This window comes from Chenopodium album, chromosome 7 (assembly GCF_948465745.1).
Source record: "Chenopodium album chromosome 7, dcCheAlbu1.1, whole genome shotgun sequence".
Classification (NCBI taxonomy): Eukaryota; Viridiplantae; Streptophyta; class Magnoliopsida; order Caryophyllales; family Amaranthaceae; genus Chenopodium; species Chenopodium album.
The window spans coordinates 76,212,370-76,221,769 of NC_137840.1; the positions used below are offsets into that span (position 1 = coordinate 76,212,370).

General features: G+C 34.4%; 1 protein-coding gene across 1 annotated transcript; it reads right to left on the reverse strand.

Annotated features, from left to right (window-relative positions):
• Positions 1–379: 379 nt before the first annotated feature.
• Positions 380–5,558, reverse strand: LOC145639678 (uncharacterized). Its single transcript, XM_081690988.1, has 8 exons — positions 5,164–5,558; positions 3,482–4,805; positions 3,307–3,397; positions 3,049–3,206; positions 2,913–2,964; positions 1,940–2,019; positions 1,735–1,828; positions 380–1,388 (listed from the first exon to the last, which is right to left on the reverse strand). Exons 2-8 carry the CDS (start codon positions 4,688–4,690, stop codon positions 796–798), a joined length of 2,277 nt encoding a protein of 758 aa, XP_081547114.1. The 5' UTR covers positions 4,691–4,805; positions 5,164–5,558; the 3' UTR covers positions 380–795.
• Positions 5,559–9,400: the final 3,842 nt, after the last annotated feature.

Genomic DNA, 9,400 nt, shown 5'->3' on the forward strand with positions numbered 1-9,400 from the left:
GTTAAATGTTTCACACTCAATAGATCGATGATATATGCATAAAACAGGATAAATAGAGCACATAAAACATAAGCGAAATCATCTCTAAAAGAGGTCGGCTTCCCCTGTACAACAAATTTAGCCTACCCAATGGATAGGTTACCCAAATACGCGTGATGGTAAACAATCATAGGTGATACTGTGATAACTTAACAAAACAATGAGTATAATCCATCTAAAAAGCATTAGACCATTTTGGATTATTTAATGTGAATAATAAAGAAATGGGTTAACAAGGTAATTCTAACACTCTACCTTACACTTCATACAAGACAGCCGAAAACATCCAGGATTTGACCAATTTTCTTTATTTGTTGATTTGTCGGAGTTGGTAAAGGTATAAAATGAAAAAGTCAATAATTCAATATAAACTGTAAAAGTTCATCACAACAATTTGGTACGAGTATATAATAACATGACATATACAAAAGAAAAAGTCAACTACAATGAATATTTGATCCTCAAATTCCAAGATCTACTATTCAATAATCAAATTTGGAAGGCAGCTTCCACTTCCACAAAATCAGCCAAAATTACATTGACTTTTGAGAGCCTGTAACCTCTTGCTAAAAAGTAAAAACTAGTAATATGGACCCAATTTTCTTCTTCTTTTTCTTTTTTTCGGCAAAAAAAATCAACTAACAAGTATAATAATATAATTACGTGTGGGAAAATTTTTACCTTTACATTTATACAATGGAATCATAAATTTATTAATTCCATTTTGAGGCACACACTGACCAAACTCCTGAGAATTTACAAGCGAACCGGTAAACCATAGTTCTGGAATACCCTGATTCGACCATCCCAACCAGCGGTTACAATGACTAAACCCCACGCGTGTTGGGAACTTGCCATACTTTGGCATGTTGTTTTTAAAAACTTGTACTCTGATTTGCAAGTTGCTGATGAAACAATAAGGGAATTTGAGCTGGTTAGCTTCTCTTCCGGCCAGGTTGCAACCCCTCTGGAAAATGGATCTGGAAAGCCCATAGAAATGGCATCTGTTGAGAATAATGATGTCCTGAGGTGTGGGCTCTCGGCAGAGGGTTGATGTTCCAGTCTTCTTTCAGTTGTGTATCGCACCATGATTCCTGGAGAAGTTGTTGATGATTCCGACAGACAAGGTAAAACATTGCTGCATGTTGTTCCATACCAAGGAACAGCAACACAGGCGTTGCTTGAGAAAAATTTCTCACAGGAGCTCTTGCTTCGGAAGTGAGATGTAACTGTCCTGTCTGATTTATTGGAGTCCCATACATAAACAAAAGAGTCTTCACTCGCTGAGACAATATGCTTTCCATCTGATGTGAATGATGCAGATATTTGGCTTCCTGCATTTCGAAGACCTGATAACAGTAAATAACAGATTAGAAAATTAAGCCACAAAAATCAATTCAATGAACAGCTTATACAAATTAAATTGCATAATCACTCCAGCAGTCCTGCTTAATTGATAGCAAGATCTAAGTGCTCATTTGGTCAAAATAGAGAAAGTAGATAGCTGGGGAAATGTTGACATAAAACACAGGTAGTTGTTTGCCCGGTCCTCTAGGTTAGTGGACCAAAATAAAATTTCCAAAATTTTGCTAAACGTCCAGAGAAGTGCAATCAGCACTAATTATTTGGGTAATGACTTAGTTTGTATGACACAGAAGCTTTAAAGAAAATTTTAAAAAGGGAAGAATTACCAACCTTTATATTTACAGATTACATCAACCCCTTTGAGTATTCGGACCTGGGAATCAGCAGTAGTCACCATGAGCTTGCTTGGGTCACCAGGGGAAAACTGGATCCGTCATATACAAATTAAAGTCAGCACTTCAAAATACTAGGGACTAACATCGGAGTTGTAATAAAAAAAACAAGCAAAAGATAGTAAATTTGAGAAAATAATTACCTGAAAACCAGTTATTCTTCCTAAGGGTGCCTTCTTTTTACCATGCAACGATATTTGATCAGTCATTTGCAGCCGATCATCTGTAATAAAATAGAGTCTTAGACAAGGAATAGATGAAATATATTAAAGACACCCCATAACAATATTGGTGAAACATAAATGGAAACTCAACTTTACATATAATTCAACTAGACAACTACAGTTGACAAATCACTTTTCCAAGTTTAACTGATGATCAATGTGGAGATATTATGTACGAAGTAAACCAGTAAGAAAGACATAGATCCCTCACTGTGGATTCAAAAAATTGTTTAGCAAAAATGTTATACTGTGTATTATTCTAGTTTTCATCAAACTATATGTATTAAAACTAAGCAGTAGAAGCTTAAATTCTTTATCCATCAAAGCAAGTCTCACAAAGTAAATATAAAAATTTTAAAATTTTAAAATAAAAATAAAAATTAAATGTAGGATCATAATCCTTTTAAAACCCAGATTCTAACTCCATTTCAGCTACATATGCAGTCTCCAAAGCAAGTTTCATCATGACATAATTGCACCATGAGAAAAAGGTGGGTAAACAACATAATCCTAAACTAAACCTATTCAATGGTTTAAAGACCAGGCCTTAAATCCATTGCATCATCTAATGGGCATCTTTGGGAACGAAATGCTTGACTTGAGTTGACATTTACTGTTTCAAAAGAAAAGGAGACTTGGCCAGTGAAGTGGATGGTAATAAAAACATACAGTTTATTAGTGGGTTACAATCCATTATAAACATATGTAGATGAATGTTTTTGCTTAAATGTCAGACTTTACGTCATAAATCCAAAACTGTCAAGCATCACAAATTCCCAATTACTGCAATATGAACACTGGACTAATCCTTAAAAGGTAAAAAATCAAAGCACATTATCTACATCAGTAATGCCTGAAAAACTGCAGTAGAGGCTGAAACAAAAACGCATACCTGAAGTATCAAAGAAATAGCAAGCACCAGATATTGAGCCAACAATTGCACCCTACATCACAAATACAAACCTCTTTAAAATACAGGCCTTCGATGTCAAAATTTTCTGCAGACAATATGGCCAACAAGTGCAAACCTTTCCATTAGGCTGATAACAAACAGCAGTGACTATTTCTTTAATGTCTGTCCAATCAACAACTCCACTTTCAGAAATGCTCCAAATACGAACCTTACCATCAACAGAACCACTGATGAAGAAATTTTCATTCATGGGATTAAACTGAATGCATGTGACTGATTCAAAAAAAACAGGACATTCAGAAATAAGTTCATGTTGAGTGCCAAAGCACCAAAATAATTTCTAACAAATAAGCGCAGGAGAATAAGATAGTACCAAAATCGCTGTGTGAAAAAACTTTCAGGCACTCATCAAATCCCACTCTCCACAAACGAACAGTTTTGTCGACAGAGGATGACAGGAGACACTGCATAATCAGGGAAAATTTTAGAAACTTTCAAAATTAAATCTGGGAGAAACACAGAATGAACCCGATTCCAAAGCAACTGACCTTGTTATTTGACCATGACAGATCCAACACTTCACCACGATGACCATGGAACTCATGAAGAGGCTTCTCTGCTAATTGGAATACTTTCCGTGGGAAGATAACACACGCGGACTCAGGTGATTTTCTCAGGCTCTTCAGTCTCCCCCTTTTTTCTTTGTCAACATTAACAGGTACTAATTCTCCATGTTGGTTGATTGTAAAATAGACATGTGCAGCATCAACATCTGGAACATGATCTATTTCTGACTTCTCGGACTCAATCACTTGCCATACCCGGACAGTTCCATCCTCACCAGCACTTGCCAAAAACTGGCCTTCAGGACTGAACTTCATTGTAAGGATAGCACCTTCATGTCCAGCAATATCTTGCCCCATATAAAGAGCCGAAAAGTCCTTGGAACGCTTTTTGTAAGTGCGAACCCTAACATTATGAGCTCTACGTCTTAAAATTGATAAAGAGCCATCACTTTCAACCCGGTTAATCCTTGAGCTTGACTGTGTATCAGCAATACATGCCACAACACCTAATCTCCGTAAAAATCCTTTTTTAGCTCTCTTTTTTCCTTCAACTTTAGTATTGGGTGCCATTCCAACATCTCTTCTCATAGCTCTCTGAACCAACGGCGATAGACCCAGAATCCGCTCAAATTCCTCCCCACTGAGCAACCTATTCGATCCCACTTCTCGAAGTCTTCTGAATAATCCATCTTGCCCAAGTTCATCCACAATGAACTCCGATCCATCGTCCAAATTCCTGATTCTACGGACCAAATTCTCCTCGATAGCCATGTCCAACAACTCATGCGTATCATTCGAGCAACACGATACAGAAGACTGACTCGACGAATGCAGCTCCCTAAAACTCGACCTCAAAACCGTCCCACTATTTTCCATAATTCTAGCACTATCCACAACCTCCCCATTAAATCTGCTAGAACACTCAACATCATCCCCTTCCTCCACCACTTGATTCGGAGCTAAACCCATCAATTTCAACAGCTTCTGACGGCGCTCGCCGATAGCCCCGGGACTTCGGATCCAAACCTCATAGCCGAAATTGCGAAGCACATCCTCAGCAATCCTTGATTCTGAATCAGAATTCTCCACCCCATCGGATCCGGACTCCGAAACAGGGGTGATACAATCCTTAGAATCATAAAATTGGTCATCTTCTTCACTTAGACTACCCATTTGCCACTTGTAGTTCATTCAACCCATGAACTACAAGTCTACAATCCACCCCAGATGGATCAATTATACAAACCCCAACATAATTAGCACCCAGAATTAACAAATTCCAGCTGTGCAGTAAATAATTCTCTCTCTACACAACAACAAACAAAAAAAGAGGAAATTTTTCAGCTCATCATATAAACCCACAAAACACAGATCCCAATTCAAACTAATTCAAAGCAAATCAACTAAATTAATATGCATAAAAAACTAAAATTTAGCATCAATTTTTCAGTACAAAACAACACACAGATCACGGCGAAAATGGGGGAGGGAGCAAACCCAACTTCAAGAAATTAAAATAATAATTAATAATTATAAAAATCAACACATAATTACCCAGAAAAACGAAGAATGTGAACAAATAAAGTACTAGAACAAAATATTAATAAGAGGAAGCAAACAAAAAAAAAATTAAAAAGTGGGTAGGGATTTGTAAACACACTAACCTGGGGAGAAGAGAGGAGTGAGAAGATGAACCTCAAAAACCAACAAATTCTTGGGGAATTCACAGGTTTTGTTTTCTCTCTCTAAAAATAAAAATTGAAGGAAGAAGAGGAATAGTCTGTATAAAATAAAATAATGATCTGAAAATGAAAGAGAGAGAGATAAATACAGGACAATAGTAGTAGTACTACTCACATCACATGGGTTTTATTTTTGGAATTGAATTAAATTGAATTGTTGGATTGCAATTGAATTGGAATTGAATTAAACTGGAAATATAGTAATAATTAAAGCAGAAAAACAAAGTTAAGAGGAGAGAGAAAAAAGAAGAAGGAAAAGTCTCGAAAAGAGTGAAATGGTGAGGAAGGTGAAAGGTTGTGGTTGTCTTGTATTTGTGTGAGTATTCTTCTTCTTTGGCTGCTACTGTTACGGTTAGTTACCACCGGAATTTTCATTCATGTTTTTTTTCATGGTTTGGTTAGCTTACAACAATGCATTCATTGTTCATCTTAGGTTTTGACGACACTTTGGTCCGATTTCGTTATCAAGCAAGGACCCATTTTGTAGGTGGTAATAAAAACACTTTTGAAACTTTAAATTTATACTCGTTTACCGTAGTTGTAATTCGTTTGTAAGAAGTAAAGAATAACCTCTAATGACGAGTGATGACAATGTACTTGATAGTTGTTACAGAGTATTTTATACTCTACTGTGTTGATTGTTAATGTTTCTTGTCTTTGTATATTGTTTCCTTACATGACCACGTAAATGTTACATAGATGTTGTTTTTAAACTTTATTTGTATCTATGACACCTTTTATAAAATTACAAGTACGGATAATATCTTAATTAATTTTCATTACCGCCTACAAAATATCTTCTTCATACAATATCATTGCAATTAATTTCCATCATCAGCTACATATTAACATATATCCCCACGATCAACAAAAACCTAATACAATTAGACACATGTATTCATTAAAGTCCCACTTGTGCCTACACATACATAGACGTAGACCCATGAATAAAAGACTAAAAAAGGAATGCCAAAAATAGGAGAAAAAAAACATTAAAAACATAGCAAAGCAGTGATGAAGTAGAAATAGAAATAGAAAAAATGTAAGAATGAAGTGACGGTTCGAAGTTGGGAAGGGAGGAAAGCATGAAACATGTTACGAGTGTCAGAAAAATAGAAGCAGGTACCAAGGTTGGTTCATGAAGCCTACACTACGGAAATCGGCTCTATATGTTTAGCTTAGGCTTAGGCTTAGGCTGGGTGCCACACCCACTGTCATTTACTGCCAGACTGTTGCGCCAGCGAGCCCAGCATGCTGCATGACATGTTGCATGCTATTCTTAATTCTTCAACCCTGCTCTCTCTCTCCTTGTGAGCTGCTTTTATTTTCTGCCCTTTTTTTTAGCCCACCTTTACGTTTGTCCTTCAACAACTACGGACTACCTCTTTTTTTACTCTTAACTACCTATACCGCTATATATACCGATATACCTACGGTTATATGCAAGTAAAGGGCTCGCTTTTATATTACTCTGTAGAATAATTGACACGATTAAACTTGGTACACGTGTGATAATGTATTACTCGTATTTTAGTCTTAAATTTACAATCTTTTGCGTTCCTAAATAATTGAAACAATCAAACTGGTATTATAAAACTTATATTAATACCTATTTACCAATATATTTCATGATAAAATTTGTTCTCATACATGACTATAAAATAATGGTCAAAGTTAATATGTGAATAGTACAAATCAATTATTTAGGAACGTAGTGACTCTTCACTGACTATATATAATTAAAAAATTACAAATAATGATAAACGAGTTAGGCTACAACCACCATAATAAGGGCATGTTTTCTTACGTTGAAATTCAGTTCAGTTCAGCTCAGTTCAGTTCAGTTCAGCTGAGTTCAGTCAATGAGAACAGGCCTTAAGTGTCCACTTTATAAGTCAAAGAAATTCTACCACAAAATCATATGGCAACAAGGGGAGTAGACCCTTAACTTTATAAATGGATTCAACTTTCTCTTTTGTTCAATGTGGATTGTGGGATATACATTCAAATACTCCTTTTCACTTTTACACTCTTTTGACGAAGGACGACACTTTTATTTACACATGAGTTTGTTGATGGACTCAACACCGATGAGTACTTAGCAACATATTTCATTAAAAAAAAAAAAAAAAAAAAAACAACTCTCCATGTAATAAAATTATTAGTAATAACATGAGATTTTTTTTTAAAAAATCTGACTTAAAATTAGATTGGAGGTATAATATCTAACTTCATGCAATAACGCCGATGTTGTCAAACCCCAATATATCTATACTAATATATTAAAAGGCGTTTATAAAAACGTCCATGTGCCACGTAGACTCTTCCAAATTATGCCACATGATTTTACTAACAAATCATGACGCCACATCGGTTCACAAACACTCGATGACGCCACGTCACCTACCCAAGATCGATCACAACATGCCACATCATCACTAAATATAAAAAATATGAACATAAGAGGATTCGAACCCCAAACCACTTACGGCAAAATTGACTATTTAGCTATCTAAGCTAATTATCAAAAATATTACAAATATGAAAAAGAAATGTGTATAAGTATAAACCACATGGTTTAATTATTTTTTAAAAAAACACATATTCATGAATTAATGATCAATTAGTTTCATGTAATAATCCGGGACATCGCTCGGGCCCAAAAACTAGTATCAATTATGATTTAGATGTGAGATTTTTAACCCCAGGGGATAATGCATGTTCGAGCCCAAATGTTTCTCCATATTAACGATTAAATTAAAATTAATATAATTAAAAAAAAAAATTGCAACATGTTATAAAATCGAGAGAAAATTTGATCCCGCATTAGTTTGAATTATCAGTAGCTCTTTCCATTATTTCACGGCATCTGCATGCAAACGAAATATTTGCTAATTGTTGACATGTACTTCTAGATCGAAGACAAAACTTCCAATATTTGAAAGATCCAGTGTTTTTTTTTTTTTTTTCCTTCTTCTTTCTTTTAATTTTCATTTTAAGAATAATTATCGAGTTTCGATTTTTTTAATGTTTGATCCCTAACCCGGTTATTTGTCCAAGGACCAAAACACTTCCAAGATTATAGGACATTGAGACGTACAGTTGTATGAACACAAACAATTTTATTTAGTACAATTTTTTAATGATTATTGTTTTGATGAATGGTCAATAATTTTGGAAAGGTGGATTATGCATGAATACATTGCTTAACTACTGTTTGTATAGGATGGGGTCAAGGTTGATATTGGATTCTGTGCAAATAAGCATCAACAATGGTGAGGATAAATATATCCTTTCCCATTTTATTTCTTTTTTTCTCTAATCGACACATTATATTCTCTTTTTTCCATATCACTTCCTACTATCTCCATCTTTTTTCTCATTCTCCTTCTCTAATATTTTCAACATCAATAAGGATCCTTTTCCATTTTCAATCTCCTATTTATATATACCCCACTATATATTCTATCTCTTATTTATATAATTATTTATTAATATAATAGTTTAAAAAAAAACATAAACTAAAAATAATGAAGCTTTTGGCACAAGAGCCAAGGAAAAGAATCCTTTCCATTAAGAGGAAACCACATTTTCCTCTTCTTAAGAGGATCCTTTCCCCCTATTTCACAAAAAAGTGAGCTAAAAGGATACAAATCCTCATTATGCTGGTGCTCTAAGATTGTACTTTGGGATAATTTTTTTTAATACATTTAAATTAATGTTGGATTATGAAAATTACTCTATAAAAAGTGTTGGGGATTGGAGCTGATTAGAGTGTCAAATCTTGGTAAAATTATACTCGATCTTAAGCTATTGGACAAAATAAGTAAAATATTCCAAAAAAGTTTAAAGTGGAGTGTAAATGTTGATTTATTTACTATGGTGACTTGGTGAGTAATGAAAGGTGATTTCAAAAATTATACATTTATATTCATTCATAATATTTACACACTCTATCATAATAATGCTCATAACTTGTGAAAGTGTTATAATATAATGTCTTGTTTTCTTTGTTTGGAATTCAAAGAATTTTAACGGTATTTTTTTCTCAAATTATTTTTTGGAACATTTACTATGGAAATATTTCAAAAGCACATTTTTACTTTGATTATTCACTGAATGTCCATACGCGATTACGCGCCCAATGACTCATAGTTGT